This window comes from Aethalodelphis obliquidens, unplaced genomic scaffold, assembly GCF_003676395.1.
Source record: "Aethalodelphis obliquidens isolate GAN/ISIS:26980383/991018 unplaced genomic scaffold, ASM367639v1 scaffold30, whole genome shotgun sequence".
Lineage (NCBI taxonomy): Eukaryota > Metazoa > Chordata > Mammalia > Artiodactyla > Delphinidae > Aethalodelphis > Aethalodelphis obliquidens.
The window spans coordinates 13,000,139-13,021,036 of NW_020837974.1; the positions used below are offsets into that span (position 1 = coordinate 13,000,139).

General features: G+C 47.7%; 1 protein-coding gene across 1 annotated transcript in view; it reads left to right on the top strand.

Annotated features, from left to right (window-relative positions):
* Positions 1-1,024: 1,024 nt before the first annotated feature.
* GALNT17 (polypeptide N-acetylgalactosaminyltransferase 17) overlaps positions 1,025-20,898 on the top strand; it is a 447,358-nt gene continuing 427,484 nt past the window's right edge. Inside the window, exon 1 of the mRNA XM_027126204.1 lies at positions 1,025-1,532. Coding sequence (XP_026982005.1) covers positions 1,295-1,532 — 238 coding nt within the window. The 5' untranslated portion in view covers positions 1,025-1,294. The remainder of the gene's footprint in view (positions 1,533-20,898) is intronic.

Sequence of the window (20,898 nt, forward strand, 5' to 3'; positions counted from 1 at the left end):
AGCCGTGCGTCCAGCAGCCTGCGGGCGGCGGTGGCCGACTGGCTGGCGGGGAGAGGGGTGGCCAGCAGCGGCGGAGGAGGAGCTGGCGCTGCAGCCGGTCCTCTCGGGCCGCGCCCCGCCCTCCGCCGCCACCTGCGCTTCCCCTCCGGGCTCTCGCGCCCCGGGGCAGTGTGGGCTCTCCTTGCCGCAGCGGCGGTATTACCGCGTCCGCCAATTAGAAGACTCGGCGTTTGGCTCCTTGGGGCGCGGGAAGAGCAGCGCCGCCTGTTCTGGCGAGTGGAGGGTGCGACGGCGCGCGTCCCTCCTCTCGGCGCTCCCTGCGACGTTCGTGGAGGGGGTTACAGAACTGCTGTGACTTTTGAGGTCCGACTACTCCTTCCGGCTAGCCTCCCAACGCGCCAGCTCGGAGAGAGGCCGGCGTGACCGGCAGGCCCAGAAGACTCGCTGCGTGGGCTCGGGACTTCGAACGTGTCCGGGAGCCCGCGGCGCTGTGCGCGCTGTTGAGTTTGGCGGCGGGGTGGGGTGTCCCCTGGCGCGAGGGGCGGAGAGGACGTTGCGCTCTGCCCCTTCGCCCGCCCCCTAGTGCTGCCCCCACTTTGAGAGTAATCGAGACTTGAGTGTGACTGCGGAGCCGCGAGGATGCGGGCCCTGGGTGCGGGTTTTTCCTCAGCTCGGCGCGATGGAGCGGGTCGGTGAGCGGAACAAAGGCGCCCGCCCCGGGGAGCCGGTCCTCGGCTGAAGACCGCGGGGCACGCGCCACGACGGCCGCCTGCGGACTAGGGTTGTGGCTGTGCGGCCCGAGGCGCGGCGCGCTCCTCCGCGGGCGGGCGGCGAACCCTGAACCCGGCACCTGCGCGCCGCTCCTGCTGCGGCGCCGGGGCAGCCCCGCCTGCCGGCCCGCGGGCCCCGGGGGTCCGCTGCGCTGGCAGCCCCGCTCCCGGTGACCCAAGGTCCAGCGGCGAACCACTTGGTGGTGCAGAGGAGAGACCCCCGGCCCTTCGGCAAGAAGCCGAGGCGCCTGCTAGGGGCCGCGCGCTGTGGACCGAGCAGGCATCATCTCTGGGAGCACTTGTGCAGACCGAAGCCTTCGGTGTGAGCCATCTAGCTCTCCCCGCGACCGCCCGGACCTCCCAACCGTCTCCGCTGCCCTAGCCGCCGTGCCGTGGGGCCGGGAGCGGCTGGGATCCTCGCCAGACGTCCGGAGCGCGAGGCTCGCACGGCCCCCGGCTGCCCCGCGCCTCGCCGGAGCCCGAGGGGGCGCGGGTCCGGGGCGAGGGCCGACCGGGCGTGTTTGATGGCTTCACTGAGAAGAGTCAAAGTGCTGTTGGTGTTGAACTTGATCGCGGTGGCCGGCTTCGTGCTCTTCCTGGCCAAGTGTCGGCCCATCTCTGTGCGCAGCGGAGACGCCTTCCACGAGATTCGGCCGCGCGCCGAGGCGGCCAACCTCAGCGCGCAGAGCGCCAGCCCCATACAGGATGCGGTCCTGAAGCGCCTCTCGCTGCTCGAGGACATTGTTTACCGGCAACTGAATGGTAAGGACGCGCGCGGTTGCCCGCGGGGCTCGGCGCGGGCGGGCCGGGCACCGGGTTTCCCCCAGCGGCCCTGCGCGCGGTGCGGGAGGCAAGCACCTCCTGGCTCCCCCGCGCCCTTTTACTCTTCCTGCCCAGTCTCGGCCAGGAGGCCAGGGCTCCTGGAAAGAATTACCCGTTTCTTTTCTGTTCTCCAGCTGTAAGTTTGCTTTTATCGTGGAAACACGTCAGCACAGCTGGCTCCCGGTCTCCGCGTGCAGGAATGATTACCTGGCCGCTCCGGCCCAAGTGCGGAAAGTAGACGTGCGGCCAAATGGGACTGGAGGCGCAGGCGACTTAAGGGAGGAAAGAGCTCTTACAGCTTAACGTTTGGTGGGGTCGGACAGGGGAGGGACATTGGCCTGCTTAAATGCCTGCAACAGTCAAGGCCTCAGGTCTGGCGCTAACGCGCTTCGGTAGTAGGTTGGAGGAATGTTATCTGTCTAGGAGGCGGGCTGCAGGCTAACAGTGAGGACTCCTCCCTTCCCGCAGCTGCCTTGGTGAGCCTGCTATTAAGGACACGCTCGGATTCTCCCGAGAGAGCTGTCCGAGGGCAATTGTTAAAGTTTGAGGTGGGTTGGGGAAGCAGGCTTTTAGAGTGTAGCAAAGAGAGGTGTACCATCCAATCAGTGATAGTTGTCAGTCTGTCCCATATAAAATGTTCTCCTCAGCGCTTCAGGAGAAGAGGGAGACTTTTAATATACCTTGGTCACATCTGGTCCAGGCACTGATGGCTCACTGGACATTTGCTGCCCCCAAGGTCAGAGTATTACTCACTTGAGTATGGACAGCTCTCCAGGGTCCATGTGACTGGTATCCAAGTCAGAGTCAAGGCTGCCACCTCCCTTCCTGAGCTTCTAACTCATGTCCTCATGGTAATTCCGGAGCTACTGATAGTCATAAAGATAATGACAATAATTAGTGGTGGAATTGTGATTGTGTCAGACACAGTGCCAAGACTGTTCCAAGTGCGTTATCTCGCTGAGTGGTCACATCAGTCCAGGGTGGTTCTTTCCTTTCCCCATATCAGAAATAAGAAAAGGAGGCTTGGAGGGGTTACGTAAGTTGCCTGATGTCCTGCTGCTAGTAAGTGGTAGAGTCCGGAGTCAGAACCCCATGTCTGGTTGACCAAAGAGCCTGTGTTCTTGACAACTTCTATCTACTGTCTCCTCCTAGTTATAAGGAGTATTCATTTTGATTACAAAAAGGTTCTGCATTAGTAAGACCCGACTCATCTACTGTCCTACCTGCATTTAGAGCAAGAGACCAGTCCAGTGGCAGGCAGGGAGGAGGGTGTCACCATATTGTCTTCTTTCTGCTTTCCAGCGCTCCCTTCTGGGTCCTTCCTGGTGGGAGGGGGTCAGATTTCCAAGCACCCTCTGAAAGGACCCCTTGGTTTTCTTGATATCATTCAGCAAGTATCCGGGGGATACCTTGAACTTGTATCTGCAGTGGGACGCTGCAATCCCACTGACCCCTTGTAGATAGCGGGGTCCAGCTGTAGGTGTGGCCTGGCTGTAGGTGTCCCCTGTGGGGTTCTTGTGGGAGCTCTTCTCCTGAGTGTTGGAGAACCAAGGCACAGAATGAAACAAAAGCCCACAGTTCATCTCTGGAGGAATTAGATGCTTATGGGATGGGCCTTATTATTTTACACAGATCTGTGCCGTAGACCAATCCATAAGACCCAAAAGAGAGAGTGCAGGATAGCTGGTTCCCTCAAGTGTCAGGCTGTACCCAGGGACACAAGTCGTTTCAATTAGGAAATGAAATATGATATACCCCCACCCACCCAGTGCCCCAAATAAGAATGATAAAATTCCAAAGGGTATTTACTAAGTGCCACTAAGACGCAGGGACTCGTTAAGTCTTTCCAGCAACCCTAGGAGATGGGTGCTGATACTTCCCCCTAAGTAGCTTGCTCACAGCCACCCAGCTAGGGGATGACAGAGCTGGGAATTGAACTTGGACAGTCTGGTGCCAGGATTGAGGTTCTCAGCTGCTGCACTGGCGTGTCTCAACCTTTGGCGTGTGTCAGAGTCACGTGGAGGGCCTGTTAAGATGCAGATTTCTAGGCCCAACCGAAGAATCTCAGATTAAGTAGATCTGGGTGGGGACCCGAGACTTTGTATCTCCGACAAACTTGTGGCCTGGACCATGGCCCAGTGCCCTCTACTGCCTATGCCAGGCGGAGTAAAGAGGAAAATCCATTTGCCTGTTGGTTGGAGTGGGGGTGGGGACTTCTGGGAAGCTGTGAGTTTGCTTCAGATGGGCTGGGGTTCGGCTTCTTTCCTTGTATACTCCCCTGCCTGGTAAGCGATTCCCTGGGGGTTTGGGGATGTCCTCCACTTGGGACTGCTTGGGTTGGGTTGGGTTGGGTTGGGTTGGGTGTGGTGGGGTGGGAAGATGAGTTTTCTTTACCTGCAGTCTCTGAGGAAGGCTGGGTTGAGAACTTTTCCTGGGCAAGCTGGGAATTCAGGCTGTAACTAAGGTAGCTGTTCTCTTCCTGGCTGACCAGTGTCATTTGTAACGACCCTCCTGATCTCCACCCCACCCCCCAGCGCTCCATCCTCTGCCTGTGCTAGTTTTGGGTAAAGCGTGCCCCACCTGTTGATACTGTAGGCCTGCCGGGGTCTCCTGCTGTGGCGGGAGAGTGCCAGGGGAGGAGAGTGCCTGGGAGATGGAACCTGGATTCCCGTGTCCACTGGCTCTGCAGCCTGTCTCCACCTCTTGCTACTGAAGGAGGAGAAGGTAACCTTGACCTTGGTGCTCTTTATTCCTCAGGAATTAATGGAGGGCTCGAGAGAGCCCGGCACTGGGCACATAGGAGGAACAGAGCCACTTGGGTCCAGCCCCTTGGGTACCAAGTGGGAGCTGGTATTTTAATGATGCCTCCGATTTCTCAGACCTTTCCAGTGGACCCTTATGAAATTCAAGCAGGAGGGACACAGCACAGCCATCTCCAGTGTTCTCTCACTCCTGGGACGTTTCCTTGGGTGTCCTGAGAGGGGCCCCTGGGCTGGGGGGGGCCAGGGATGACCCAGACTTCCTCAGAACTGGCCTCTCCACTAAGACTCTCGGTGCCTGCCTTTTGAAAATCAGTTACACGTTTTTATGGTTTTGTTTTTCTTAATATAGGCTGCAAAGGACACTTGAAAGGGAAAGTGGAAAAGCTGGTATGGAGGGGAAAGTACACAGAGATGAGTTCATTTTTGTCCCTCCAGACTCTCTTGCACCTGCCCCTCCATTCTTTCCGTGAGGCCGCGTCTGCTGCCCCCTCACTGTTGCTGCAGGACCCTTTAACCCAGGGCCCTGCCGCCCCTCCTTTCTGTGTTTCCAGCTGTCTGCGTGGAAAGCACCGCTTCCAAAGGGCCCAAGACCTTCCGGTGGTTTTGTGTTTCCTAAGGAACCGTGGTCAAGCCTGGAGGCTGACAGTCAGGCCCGCCGCCCGCCCCCCCACCCCCCCATGTTCCCGCCCTGGCCCAGTGCCTCGGCCTCTTCGAGCAAGACTGATCTACTTGCTGAAATAACCCTGCATTTGTCTTACGATGTAGCCTCCACGTTTCAGCCCCCGTCTTTGAGAAGTGCTAGCTGTCCTGGTTTGCTCTCCCCGCCTCCTTTCTGCATCCATCCATCCTTTAAAGCTTGGCTCAAGGTCACCACCTGGGGGTGGGCAGTGGTGCGAAGCCACACGGTCTGAGCTGTCCCTGCTCCAGGGTGCTTGAAGCTTTCTTGTCTGTGTCCATTTGCACCCATGGCTTTGACTTTTGTGCCTCGATGGCTTTATCTTTTGAGTGCAGAACTGGACTGCAGGCTTTTTAAGGTCTCGAACCATTATTCGGTTATTTAATACCACCTCCATCCTTCAGCATGTGTCACAGCACCTTGTACATAATGTGGGCACCAAAGGTGTATTGGTTGATTAATTGGATGGGAGCTAGTTTTAGGAGGTAAATGATAGCCACAGAGGAAATAACCTTGACGTTGTAAAGGCTGGATTGGGTTGGGTGGATGTGGTGAGGGGAATGAGTTGGGAAGACTTAGCTGGGGGGACTGAGTGTGAGGTAGCCATCTTGCCTGTACCATCCTGTCTCCACCATCTTGCCTGTACCATCCTGTCCCTGCCATCTTGCCTGTGCCATCCTGTCCCTGCCATCTTGCCTGTACCATCCTGTCCCCGCCATCTTGCCTGTACCATCCTGTCCCCGCCATCTTGCCTGTACCACCCTGTCCCCACCATCTTGCCTGTGCCATCTTGAGGCTGCTCTGGTCCTTCACCAGATCCTGACTAAAGAGCATCAGATCCTTGGGAGGACCCTGGAAGTGAAGCAGTTCCCAGGTTAGGGACCAGCACGTTTCAGTATGTTTCCTTTGAATGTGTGATTTCATCACATGATGGTTTTATGTTCCTTTCTCGCTCTAGAATGAAATTAATTCATGTTTTATTGTGGAAATTTTGGAAAATCCAAAACGATTATACAGAAGAAAATAATACTGTGTTAAATTTTTTTTTTTTTAAAATGGTGGTTTTGTACTGGCATAAGGAAAATGGACACAGGGATAGATTTCTTGTTAGAATTCCCGTGTAACTCTGTACAGGGCTTTTGGCTGTCTGTCACCTTCTGAGGAAGTTACTGGTTTCTCTCATTTTAGAGCTGAGAAAAGTGAGACACAGAGATACTGTGTGACTTAGCCAGGATGACACAGCCAGCGAGGGGCAGAGTCAAGATTCCTGAATATCACGGTACCTTTCCCAGGTCCAGCATCCCCTTGATAGGACAGGCAGGGTGGAGGTCCTGTGCCCCATGCAAGCCCCGAGCTCTGGCTGGTGACCCCGTCCCTCATCTGCACCCCCGTGCGGTGAATCACAGGGGCACGTGTGGCTGCTTCGTCCAGTAAACCCCGGGCCCCGCTGTCATAAGAGGAAATGCAGTCGATTGAGGTTAGGTTCCAAAGGTTTTCAGAAGGATATTGAATAGAAGTAGGGTTGCTCGAAGAAATTGAATATCTTTGCGGGCATGGAGAGAAGTCAAAATTACCCAGCCCAGTCCTGCCTCCAAGCCACACAGGCAGATGAAGCTGGAGTCGGAGTTGCAGAAAACCAGCACGTTCCCAAACAACCCACGTGCAGCCCACCCAGCCTGCCTCATCAGCCACGCCTACCAGGCGGGGAGAGTGAGTTGGTGCAGAGGGACAGAGGCAGAGATGTGCTCTGTGGGCCTCCCAGTTGGCGCCAGAAGGAGAGGGATCGTGTGTTGAAAGCATCTCTTCCTGGATGCCAGAGCTGGCCCTGAGCTGTTTCCTCTTCCCTGGAATATACATATGCTTATATAGACTATTAAGCCGGAATGTACCAGCGTTTCCAATGGGAAGGAGGTAAAGGGGAAGAGGGCAGAGGGTGTATGTTTGTATTAAAATCCCTCCTTGGAGTGAGCATCAGAAGGAAACCAGGGCAGTGCGAGCCTTAGGTGTTACGTGCAGACCTTCCTCAGGCCTGGTGGCCGGCAGGGGCTCAGGTGTGTGGAAGCCTGGTCAGCAGAGCCAGAGCCTGGGCGCCGGAGGGACGCTCACTTCTTTTACCTCCGATGGACTGATCACATCTGGTGGCTCCTGGAGAGATGGGGGCCCAGTTCTTGGAAAACCCTCAGATACAGGCGCATCTGTGTTGGCCAGTGTGTGTGACAGGCACCCTGCCAGCGGGGGCACCTGCTGCCTGCCCAGCCCAGAGGTAGCGGGGAGAGGCCACCAGTGTCATTCTCGAGGAAGAACTCCAACACCCTGACCTTTGCTGTTGCCAAATCGGGAGTGTCCTTTGTGGACGGGAAGAAGGCTCCGTAATTAGAGCTAAGAGTGACAACGGGGAGGTGGAATGTGGGTGCAGTGAAGCCCAAGTTGAGTGAAGAAACACCTAAGATCAGAAACCTCTGATCCTTTAAGAATAGAATATTGGGACTTCCCTGGTGGCACAGTGGTTAAGAATCCACCTGCCAATGCAGGGGACACGGGTTCGAGTCCTGGTCTGGGAAGATCCCACATGCCGTGGAGCAACTAAGCCCGTGCGCCACAACTACTGAACCTGCACTCTAGAGCCCGTGCGCCACAACTACTGAGCCCACGTGCCACAACTACTGAGCCCACGTGCCACAACTACTGAAGCCTGTGCGCCTAGAGCCTGTGCTCTGCAACAAGAGAAGCCACCGCAATGAGAAGCCTGTGCACCGCAATGAAGAGTAGCCCGTGCTCATCACAACTAGAGAAATCCCGCGTGCAGCAATGAAGACCCAATGCAGACAAAAAAAAAAAAAAAAAAGAATAGAATATTGGAAGAAAGGGTGTCCTCTTGGGTGGCAGGCAGACTAGGTTTGATTTCTGGTTCTGTCACTTATTAGCTGTGTGACCTTGGGCCAGCCTCCCCACCTCTCAGCTGTGAAATGGGGTCGCTGTGAGTCAGGATGAATTGGGATTCAAGATGTACCGCGTGAGCCACGGGGCCTGATGCGTGGCGGCTGGGAGAATGCTCACTCTTTGAAGGAAGGGATCTTGCCCCCTGTCGTCTCTCTGATGCTGAGAACTGCCCTGGCCCGGAGTAGGTGCTCAGCAGACATTTCGGGAATGAATGCATGAACCGTTGTGCTACATTGAGGCAGTGTGTGGTCGTCGTTACCTGAGACGTAAATCTCAAGACGGGGCGGGGGAGGTCCTTTTCCCTCAAAGTTGCTTAGACTCTGAATTAACGTGGGATCCTTCTCTCTTCCATGCGTTTGTCTGAGGCTGAATTCTGTTGCCTTCCTCCTTCTCCTTTCTTCCTCTCCGTCTTCTGCTTAGAATGATGGTGTCTTTGGCTGATCACTCTTGAGGCTGGGGAGAGGAAATGGTAGCCTCTGCATGTCAAATCCCGTTACAGAAATGTTGGTCATTTCCATGTGTTTGTGAGCACTTCCTCACTGCTGGGTGTAGGCTAGATGCCAGGATACAGAGAGATGCAGATGCCACACATACTTAGACATCTGTGGTCCAGTTGGAAGGATGCGTTTGTAGTTTTACCAGGTATATGCTAGATCTCAGAGGAATGTTAAATGAGTATGGGGGTGCTGAGACTTGACCTGGCAAACAGGAGGTTCTTGACCAACGTCTGTTGAACAAGAACGACAGAACTCAGAAGTTTTAACACCTGGAACAGAGGACCCAGGCAGTGACACCACCTGGGGACCTGATGTGGAAGCAAATCATAGAAGATGGTCAGGGCCCAGGACTGGGAATCTGCAGGGCAACTGGCAAGGGGGATGGGTAGAGGCAGAGATGTGTGTGAGGACACAGGAACAAGTGGAACTTGTTGAGAGGACTAAGTGGAGGCTGGACCCAGCCAGGCTTCAGTCTCAGGCTGGTTTGGATGTAGTTCTGTAGACGTGGGGAGCCGTTGGGTGACAGGTCACTGCACTGATGTAAGGGGACTGACGCTGCGTTGGGGTTTAGTGTGTGCGCGAATAGGCGGGAAAGTGGGTTAGAATCCAGTAGTGGGTGGAAGATGCTGGCATCGCTGAGCCAGCCATGCCTCTGGTTCAGGGCTCAACCAGCCCTCCAATCCTCAGCGATGCCAGGTGCCCCTCACCTCAGAACCCCTCCTTGGCCACATCCTCAGCTAAGAGTCAGCATCTGGAGTTGCTCCCTTTGGGAAATCTGAATCAGCCCTCAGCACTCTGACCTGGGTGCTCCCCACCGGACCCCCAGCTTCACTGAGGTGTACTCAGCCCCCAGCCATGCCCCTTTCTCTCCCTCCCTGTGGCTCCATCCTTCCACATCCAGCCTGGACAGCCCCTCCCATGGCGAGCCTGTCGGGAGTTCTCTTACCAGCTCCTCCAGGGTCCTCACCTCTGTCCAGCCCTGTCCTCTCCTCTATCCACCCCGTGACCCCCTAGTCCCGGATCGGCTGAGTCCCAAGGAAAGACCCACCGTGGCGGGGGTTGGCGCCCTTACGATGCACACTCTGCAGTCTTAGCTTGACCCTGAGCTTGTCTACCTACCTGTTGATAGGTCTCCCTTTCTGTCCCCCATTCCTTCCTGAGCCAGAGGAAGTGGGGTGGGCTGGAGGGATTCTGCGGGAGGTGGTGATGGATGGGAGGAGTTCTCTGCTGCAAACCTGTCTCCTCCCGCCCCTCCCCCGCTGCTGCTCTCAGATGACACAGAAGCCTGTCCACTCCAGCTGCCGTGGCAGCAGCCCACTGCCTGCAGGCTTTATCCCAACTGTGGCTGTTGCAGCCACAGTCCCCATAGTCTGCCTTCTGAGACCACCACCAGGCATCTGGGTCCTCTTGCATTTCATGGATCCAGCTGGAGTGCCATGTTACAGGGTAGGACCTGCTTCCTCTGCCTAGGGGACCAGATGATGGAACTCAGAAGATCAGGGGAGCCAACTCCCCACAGGGTGACCTTTGACAGCGGGGACAAGATCTCCCTCAGCAGGGAAAGCATTTCCGAATGCAGGGTAGCACTTAAAAAAAAGATGCAAGACTCACTTGGTTGAAAGACCTTCCTCTGCCTTCGTTATTACCCTTCGCAGGTCTTTAGACTGCTTGACATGTGGATGACAATTGGTTTAGCCACTGATAGAGAAGTTTTCCCTTTTAATAATGTCCCTGTCATGGCTAACTGCAGAGCCTCAGCCTTGCCATGCATGAGTAATAAACCGCGGCCGTAATTACAGGCGGCCACAGCCACACGCCAACAAACGAGCGTGCTGACAGTTAATAGGGAGCAAGGTTCCAGAAGAGCCTCCTACCATCCCTGCCTCCAACACGATGGCTAATCGATTAGTGTTTACTGAGGGGTGTCTTGTGGTTACACGTGGCTTGTTAGGCGCTGTACCTCCCTGGTAGAAAGAGTGTGAGGAACAGTCAGGAGACCGGGTTCTAGTTCTCTGTATTTCTAGGGACCAAAGTGTATAAATAAAAGCGACGTGACTTTAGGGTCTTTTAACTCTCAGATTTTGAATAATACCCCCTTCCACCCACCCCATCCTATTAAAATCTCATGCATCCTCCAAGACCAATTCAGAAGCCGTTTATTCCCCGAAACCTTCCCTGCCACTTTTTTGGAATTAATTGTTCCTTCTTCTGGGCTCTGATTGTACTCTGTATGGGTCTGCTTTTATTTTTTTGAATTTTATTTTATTTATTTATTTTTTATACAGTAGGTTCTTATTAATTATCTATTTTATACATATTAGCTTATGTGTGTCAATCCCAATCACCCAATTCACCCCCCCACACACAGTTTCCCCCATTGGTGTCCATACATTTGTTCTCTACATCTGTGTCTCAGTTTCTGCCCTGCTAACCGGTTCATCTGTACTATTTCTCTAGGCTCCACATATATGTGTTAATATACAGTATTTGTTTTTCTCTTTCTGACTTACTTCACTCTGTCTGACAGTCTCTAGATCCATCCACGTCTCTACAAATGACCCAATTTCATTCCTTTTTATGGCTGAGTAATATTCCATTGTATATATGTACCACATCTTCTTTATCCATTCGTCTGTTGATGGACATTTAGGTTGCTTCCATGTCCTGGCTATTGTAAATAGTGCTGCAGTGAACATTAGGGCGCATGTGTCTTTTGAATTATGGTTTTCTCTGGGTATATGCCCAGTAGTGGGATTGCTGGGTCATGTGGTAATTCTATTTTTAGTTTTTTAAGGAACCTCCCTACTGTTCTCCATAGTGGCTGCATCAATTTACATTCCCGCCAACAGTGCAAGAGGGTTCCCTTTTCTCCACACCCTCTCCAGCATTTGTTGTTTGTAGATTTTCTGATGATGCCCATTCTAACTGGTGTGAGGTGATGCCTCATTGTAGTTTTGATTTGCATTTCTCTAATAATTAGTGATGTTGAGCAGCTTTTCATGTGCCTCTTGGCCATTTGTGTACCTTCTTTGGAGAAATGTCTATTTAGGTCTTCTGCCCATTTTTGGATTGGGTTGTTTGTTTTTTTAATATTGAGCTGCATGAGCTGTTTATATATTTTGGAGATTAATCCTTTGTCCATTGATTTGTTTGCAAATATTTTCTCCCATTCTGAGGATTGTCTTTTCATCTCTTTATAGTTTCTTTTGCTGTGCAAAAGCTTTTAAGTTTCATTCGGTCACATTTGTTTAGTTTTGTTTTTATTTCCATTACACTAAGAGGTGGATCACAAAAGATCTTGCGGTGATTTATTTCAAAGAGTGTTCTTCCTATGTTTTCCTCTAAGAGTTTTATAGTGTCCGGTCTTACATTTAGGTCTCTAATCCATTTTGAGTTTCTTTTTGTGTAAGGTGTTAGGGAGTGTTCTAATTTCATTCTTTTACATGTAGCTGTCCAGTTTTCCCAGCACCACTTATTGAAGAGACTGTCTTTTCTCCATTGTATATCCTTGCCTCCTTTGTCATAGATTAGTTGACCATATGTGCATGGGTTTATCGCTGGGCTTTCTATCCTTTTCCATTGATCTATATTTCTGTTTTTGTGCCAGTACCATATTGTCTTGATTACTGTAGCTTTGTAGTATAGTCTGAAGTCAGGGAGTCTGATTCCTCCAGCTCTGTTTTTTTCCTCAAGATTGCTTTGGCTATTCGGGGTCTTTTGTGTCTCCATACAAATTTTAAGATTTTTTGTTCTAGTTTTATAAAAAATGCCATTGGTAATTTGATAGGGATTGCATTGAATCTGTAGATTGCTTTGGGTAGTATAGTCATTTTCACAGTATTCATTCTTCCAATCCAAGAACATGTTATATCTCTCAAACTGTTTGTGTCATCTTTGATTTCTTTCATCAGTGTCTTATAGTTTTCTGAGTACAGGTCTTTTACCTCCTTAGTTAGGTTTATTCCTAGGTATTTTATTCTTCTTGTTGCAGTGGTGCATGAGATTGTTTCCTTAATTTCTCTTTCTGATCTTTCATTGTTAGTGTATAGGAATGCAAGAGATTTCTATGCATTAATTTTGTACCCTGCAACTTTACCAAATCCATTGATTAGCTCTAGTAGTTTTCTGGTGGCATCTTTAGGATTATCTATATATAGTATCATGTCATCTGCAAACAGTGACAGTTTTACTTCTTCTTTTCCAATTTGTATTCCTTTTATTTCTTTTTCTTCTCTGATTGCTGTGGCTAGGACTTCCAAAACTATGTTGAATAAAGTGGTGAGAGTGGACATCCTTGTCTTGTTCCTGATCTTAGAGGAAATACTTTCAGTTTTTCACCATTGAGTATGATGTTTGCTGTGGGTTTGTCATATATGGCCTTTATTATGTTGAGGTAGATTCCCTCTATGCCCACTTTCTAGAGAGTATTTATCATAAATGGATGTTGAATTTTGTCAAAAGCTTTCTCTGCATCTACTGAGATAATCATATGGTTTTTCTCCTTCAATTTGTTAATATGGTGTATCACATTGATTGATTTGCATATTTTGAAGAATCGTTGCATCCTTGGGATAAATCCCACTTGGTCATGGTGTATGATCCTTTTAATGTGTTGTTGGATTCTGTCTGCTAGGATTTTGTTGAGGACTTTTGCATTTATATTCATCAGTGATATTGGTCTGTAATTTTCTTTTTTTGTAGTATCTTTGTCTGGTTTTGGTATCAGGGTTATGGTGGCCTCATTGAATGAGTTTGGGAGTGTTCCTTCCTCTACAGTTTTCTGTTAGAGTTTGAGAAGGATGGGTGTTAGCTGTTCTCTAAATGTTTGATACAGTTCACCTCTGAAGCCATCTGGTCCTGGACTTTTGTTTGTTGGAAGATTTTTAATTAGTTTCAATTTCATTACTTGTGATTGGTTGGTTCATATTTTCTATTTCTTCCTGGTTCAGTCTTGGAAGGTCTACCTTTCTGAGAATTTGTCCATTTCTTCCAGGTTTCCATTTTTATTGGAATACAGTTGCTTGTAGTAGTCTCTTAGGATGCTTTGTATATCTGCGGTGTCTGTTGTAACTTCTTTTTCATTTCTAATTTTATTGATTTGAGTCCATTCCCTCTTTTTCTTGATGAGTCTGGCTAAAGGTTTATCAATTTTGTTTATCTTCTCAAAGAACCAGCTTTTAGTTTTCTTAATCTTTACTATAGTTTTCTTTGTTTCTATTTCGTTTATTTCTGCTCTGATCTTTATGATTTCTTTGCTTCTGCTGACTTTGGGTTTTGTTTGTTCTTCTTTCTCTAGTTCCTTTAGGTGTAAGGTTAGGTTGTTTATTTGAGATGTTTCTTTTTTCTTGAGGTACGATTGTATTGCTGTAAACTTCCCTCTTAAAACTGCTTTTGCTGCATCCCATAGGTTTTGGATCATCATGTGTTCATTGTCATTTGTCTCTAGGTATTTTTTGATTTCCTCAGTGATCTCTTGGTTATTTAGTAACGTATTGTTTAGCTTCCATGTGTCTGTGTTTTTTACGTTTTTTCCCCTGTAATTTATTTCTAATCTCAGAGCATTGTGGTCAGAAAAGATGCTTGATATGATTCCTATTTTCTTAAATTTACTAAGCCTTGATTTGTGACCCAAGATGTGATCTATCCTGGAGAATGTTCTGTGTGCACTGGAGAAGAAAGTGTAATCTGCTGTTTTGGGATGGAATGTCCTATAAATATCAATTAAATCTATCTGGTCTATTGTGTCATTTAAAGCTTGTGTTTCCTTATTCATTTTCTGTCTGGATGATCTGTCCGTTGGTGTAAGTGAGGTGTTAAAGTCCCCCACTATTATTGTGTTACTGTCAATTTCCTCTTTTATAGCTGTTAGCATTTGCCTTATGTATTGAGGTGCTCCTATGTTGGGTGCATATATATTTATAATTGTTACATCTTCTTTTCTGATTGATCCCTTGATCATTATGTAGTGTCCTTCCTTGACTCTTGTAACATTCTTTATTTTAAAGTCTATTTTGTCTGATATGAGTATTGCTACTCCAGCTTTCTTTTGATTTCCATGTGCATGGAATATCTTTTTCCATCCCCTCACTTTCAGTCTGTATGTGTCCCTAGGTCTGAAGTGGGTCTCTTGTAGACAGCATATATATGGGTCTTGTTTTTGTATCCATTCAGTGAGCCTGTGTCTTTTGGTTGGAGCATTTAATCCATTCACATTTAAGGTAATTATCAATATGTTTGTTCCTATTACCGTTTTCTTAATTGTTTTGGGTTTGTTCTTGTAGGTCCTTTTCTTCTCTTGTGTTTCCCACTTAGAGAAGTTCCTTTAGCATTTGCTCTAGAGCTGGTTTGCTGTTGCTGAATTCTCTTAGCTTTGTCTTGTCTGTAAAGCTTTTGATTTCTCTGTCGAATCTGAATGACATTTTTGCCGGGTAGAATAATCTTGGTTGTAGCTTCTTCCCTTTTGTCACTTTAAATATGTCATGCCACTCTCTTCTGGCTTGTAGAGTTTCTGTGGAGAAATCAGCTGTTAACCTTATAAGAGTTCCCTTGTATGTTATTTGTCATTTTTCCCTTGTTGCTTTTAATAATTTTTCTTCTTTTTTAAACACCTTTATTGGAGTGTAATTGCTTTACAGTGGTGTGTTAGTTTCTGTTTTATAACAAAGTGACTCAGCTATACATATACATATATCCCCATATCTCCAATAATTTTTCTTTATCTTTAATTTTTGTCAGTTTGCTTACTGTGTGTCTCAGTGTGTTTCTCCTTGGCTTTATCCTGCCTGAGACTCTCTGCACTTCTTGGACTTGGGTGGCTATTTCCTTTCCCATGTTAGGGAAGTTTTCGACTATAATCTCTTCAGATATTTTCTCGGGTCCTTTCTCTCTCTCTTCTCCTTCGGGGACCCCTATAATGTGAATGTTGGTGCATTTAATGTTGTTCCAGAGGTCTCTTAGGCTGTCTTCATTTCTTCTCATTCTTTTTTCTTTATTCTGTTCTATGGCAGTGAATTCAACCATTCTGTCTTCTAGGTCACTTATTCATTCTTCTGCCTCAGTTATTCTCCTGTTGATTCCTTCTAGTGTTTTTTCATTTCAGTTACTGTATTATTCATCTCTGTTTGTTCTTTAATTCTTCTAGGTGTTTGTTCTTTAATTCTTCTAGGTCTTTGTTAAACATTTCTTGCCTCTTCTCAATCTTTGCCTCCATTCGTTTTCTGAGGTCCTGGATCATCTTCAGTATCATTATTCTGAATTCTTTTTCTGGAAGGTTACCTGTCTCCACTTCATTTAGTTGTTTTTCTGGGGTTCTGTCTTGTTCCTTCATCTGGTACATAGTGCTTTGCTTTTTCATTTTGTCTGTCTTTCTGTAAATTTGGTTTTCATTCCTCAGACTGCAGGATTGCAGTTCTTCTTGCTTCTGCTCTCTGCCCTCTGGGTCTGCTTTTAGCTGTTTTTTTTTTTTTTTTTTTTTTTTGTGGTACGTGGGCCTCTTACTGTTGTGGCCTCTCCCACTGTGGAGCACAGGCTCCGGACGTGCAGGTTCAGCGGCCATGGCTCACGGGCCTAGCCGCTCCGTGGCATGTGGGATCTTCCCGGACCGGGGCACGAATCCGTGTCCCCTGCACCAGCAGGCGGACTCTCAACCACTGCGCCACCAGGGAAGCCCTTAGCTGTGTTTTAAAAATTATTTATTGATTTATTTATTTTTGGCTGCATTGGGTCTTCGTTGCTGCATGTGGGCTTTCTCTAGTGTGGCGAGCGGGGGCTACTCTTCGTTGCGGTGCGCAGGCTTCTCATTGTGGTGGCTTCTCTTGTTTCAGAGCATGGGCTCTAGGCACATGGGCTTCAGTAGTTGTGGTGTGCGGGCTCAGTACTTGTAGCTCGTGGGCTCTAGAGCACAGGCTCAGTAGTTGTGGCACATGGGCCCTGTTCCTCTGCAGCATGTGGGATCTTCCTGGACCAGGGCTTGAACCCCTGTCCCCTGCATTAGCAGGTGAATTGTTAACCACCGTGCCACTAGGGTAGTCCCTTTTAGCTGTTGTTTATCTGTGCCTTGCATTAGAATGAATGATTTACATGGTAACAGTTTGCAAGAGAATAGGTTTTATTCATTTAAAAATTATTATTATTTATTTATTTTTTTATTGAGTAACAGTTGATGTACAATATTATATAAGTTAACAGGTGTATAACATAAGAATTCATAATTTTTAAAGGTTATACTCCAGTTATAGTTATTATAAAACGTTGGCTATATGCCGTGTGTTGTACAATATATCCCTGTAGTTTATTTATTTTACATGTAATAGTTTGTACTTCTTAATCTCCTAACCCTATCTTGTCCCTCTCCCATTCTGTCTCCCCACTGGTAACCACTCAGTTCTCTATATCTGTGACTGTTTTTTTTCCTTTGTTATATTTGCTTGTTTGTTTTATTTTTTAGATTCTGCATATAAATGATATCATTAGAGTATTTGTCTTTCTCTGTCTGACTTATTTCACTAAGCCTTATATCCTCCAAGTCCATCCATGTTGCTGCAAAGGACAAAATTTGATTCTTTTTTATGGCTGAGTAGTATTCCTGTGTATATTTTAAAATCCTTCTCCATGTCATTTAGGAGCTAATTCATCAGAAAGTAACTTGTTCTCACTTAGCAAGTGCAGAAGTAGTGGTCACCAGTATTGGTTTAGAACCATGAAGTCATCATGATGACATTATAATGTCATAGTTCGTTATATTTCCTTGTTTTTTTCTCATGGTTACGAGATGGCTGTGGTAGTTGCAGTCATTGCATCATTGTACAAGGTAGGAAGTACTGTACCACTGGCCACATCTCCTATTGTTTAATCAGGAAAGAAAATCTTTTCCAGAAGTCTTCCTGGTAGGCTCATGTGGTCCAGACAATGGCCACACGACTAACCTTGCTTTAAGACAACAGTGGCTTTTCAGAGAAAGTAAGTATGGTGGAGGCCAAAGAGAAGGAGAGAAGGAATGGTGTTTGCATTGTGAATCTGTGGTGTCTGCCATCCTCTCTCCACCCCCAATACCTTCTCAGCAAATATTAAAATGAAGCAAGACTCTTTGTTCTCTGGAAATTCAGTGAACTAGAATACTTAGTCCATGGGCATTCTGGTTAACTTGGATTTGACCTGAAGCCGTCTCATAGGTTGACACCACCATGTGTAACCATATTTCTTCAATGCTAAGGTGCACACTTTTACATCTCTGAAATTGAGATTCATTTGATGATCAGTGATGTGTCATAGTTTAATTGGCAGCACTTCCCCCGTTTCTCGGTGCATAAAAATAGTGCCACTTGCAATTGAAGGCATTTTAGATTTGATGAAACCCAGTATATGGACTTTGTAAATACGCAGGCGTACTGTAGTGTGTCGTATGCAGTATTTTTATTGGCATCTAATGCATATCCAGTGTTTTGCGTTGCTTAATTCTACACCAAACCTGTGTACACTATTATACCCATTTTGCAGTTGAGAAGCTGAAACTCAGAGAAATCAGTAGTCCAGAGACGCCCACCAGCTGCCTTTCTGTGTCTTCCTTTGTGAAGTTGGCATTTGCTGACTTCTGGGCATGGGACTCAGTCCCAATTAGTATTGGTGGCTGGTCCAGGGATTGCAGAGGGGTGGGCGTGGGAGTGCGGTGACAGGAGGGCAGCAGGGAACCTTGCTTCCCTTAGGTTTAGCAGCTACTGATGTGTAAAGTTGTAAAGCTGTTAATTCTAGAGCTCTAAATTATGCTGTGTGAGCTTTAGATCCCGCCCATAATTAGAACAAAATGTGAGAAAAGTGAAATTGCTATTAAGTTAATTGAAAGGTTTTGCTTGTATTTGCAAGGGAATTAGCACAACAAGAGTGCTAACAAGTGTGCATTGTTAATTTCTTCTTCATTTGGGCAACTCTCAGCAGGCCTCAGGCAGGCTTTGTTCTTGGCTTCTGCCCTGTGTCCTCCCTACCATTGAATCTTCATCTTATGGGTATCATGGTGGCTTTAATTGGGCAAGATGCAGTGTAATCTTCTGATGGTCATATTTTAATGGATACCAAGCCTTGAGTAGGGGCCACACCATGCAGCTAAGGGCCCAGGCCCAAGAGTTGTGTGTGTGTGTGTGGGGGGGGGGGGGGTTCAAAGCTGTGTGTCAACATGGAGCTGATGCAGATGACTGATGTGGTTCCCTCATGTCTAGAAGGTACGCCCTTTGGCCCAATGCACCCTTCTTCTCTTTCCTGTTCACCATCTTGATCTAGGCCACAGACCTGGGTGGACGTGTGCAGTGTAGAACTTTCATTTGGAGTTCCTAGAAGGGTGGGGGCAGTCTTTCTTATGGAATCATTTATACCAGATCAGGGTCTGGGTTAGAGAAGCTGATATCAGGCAGCCTAGAACTACCTTTGTCTCTAGTTGGGGTGGCAGAGTCAATGCCATGTTCACCAGGAGATTGTCTCTTCCTCTTGGGCACAGAGTGAATCTTCAGGCTCCCCGCAGTTAGGTGGGGGGCATGTGATTGAGTTCTGGGCATTGGAAGATGGGAGGAAGTGATGTCTGCCACTGTCAGACCTGGCCCACAAAATATCCTGTGGGGTCGTACATGCCTTCCCTCCTTACCTTCCTGTGGTAGCCTTGGAGTCTACCTGTTGGTGGCATACAAGATGGAAGGATCCTCAGTCCCTGAATGACTGTGTGGAACAGAGTATCATCCCATCCTCCCCAGCTCTCTCTTGATATCTCTGTGCATTGGACATTTGTGTTAAGCCATTGAGATCTTGGAGCTTATCTGTTACGACAGCTAGTGTTAATCATCCTGACTAATTCAATTAGGCAGGTTTTGGAACACTAGTCTCCCTGAGTCACAGGACAATCTCTCTTCATCCTTGATTAATGTGTCAGCAAATACTGAACGATAAGTTGGGTGGTGTAAGGCGGTTGAATTAAAAACCACCCGGCTCCAGACCTGCTTCTCTGTCTCTGCTGTTGGCTTTAAGAAAGCAGTCTTATTTCTCAGTGTCCCAGTGTTCTATTTACAGAATGATGGAATGATTATAATCATACACTACTTATGCTCCATGTTGGGGCTTAGGGATAAGTATTGAAATATGGCTAAGTTGTTTGCAATTATAAACAACTAAATAATACATGCATTGTCTTTATTACGCCTTTGCCTGTTAGGAACTGGCATTTTTCAAGATGAGACAAACTGAAGAGGTTAGTTTAAGAATTAGCAATTAAAAAAATCATGATCTTTGCCGCCACTGCATTTTAAATCATGCAAACATTTACGTTTGTGCCAAAGTTCCACAGTTTCCTTTAGAGCAATTACTGAAATGCATTCACAAAATAAAAATGGAGTTCAGGGAAGAATATTGAAGAGCTCTTTAATGATGTTATAAACTTCGCTAATTTGCCAAGTTGTTCTAAAATTCACTTCAGTTTTTTTTTCCTTCCTACCTACCCATCTTCCTGCAATTGAACTGATTCCAGGAGATTTGAAGAAAGGGTCTGAAACTAATATTAAAATACACAAATCTCATGAAATATCATTTCAAGAGCCTTTTCCTTTTCCTTCCTTAGCTGAAGGTGAACACTCAGGAAGGTCTAAGGACCCTCGAGCTGTGTTTACTTGCACAAAGCAGTTTGGGGAGAAAACAAAAGCTAAACAGTAGTTACCAAGGGGTGGTTCGGATTCAGTTCTTTCCTTATGTTGCTCTTTGGTAGCTTATATGCATAGGCCCTTGGGGAGGAGTAGACTGCCTTAATTTCTTCATCTTCATCCTCCTTACTCAGATCTCAGCTTGGCTCAACTGCAGCCAGCGAAGGGCTTGTGGTTCCCCCAGCATCACTGCTCCATGGGTATTCCAGCTTCCCATGGGTCCTGGGGATCCAGTTCCATCCATCCTCTTCTCCACCAGAAAGGATCTAGTGTAATGGTGCACATTTTCATGAGAGTAAGTTCATGGTTACCTCTTATGGATGAATCTCTTGAAAGCCTAATCTTCAGTAGAGAAAGTTCAATAGCATTGAGTTCCAGGCAAGAGGTAAAGATGCAACCCTGACCCCGACAGTTGACCCCACCAGCTACTTCCCTAACCAGATGACCTCTGGGAGGGTGGGAGGGGCAGACAATGAACCGAGTACGGGCTTTCCAGTTGGATAGATGAAATCTCAAACTTCCTTATGGCTACTTAACAAAGCCAAGGCAAAGCTTGGATTTTGGGTGACTCACGTAACATTGCTGAGCCCCAGTTTGCCCATCTAGAAAACAGCAGCTGCTTCTATAAGTATGATAAAGACTGTGCAAGATGGTACTTGTCAAATACCTTGAGGAGTGACTGTATTTAGGAGAATGTTGATGAACAGTTTTATTATACTGTGGCAGTGGTAACAGAACTGTTACTCTCCTTGGAATAGACAT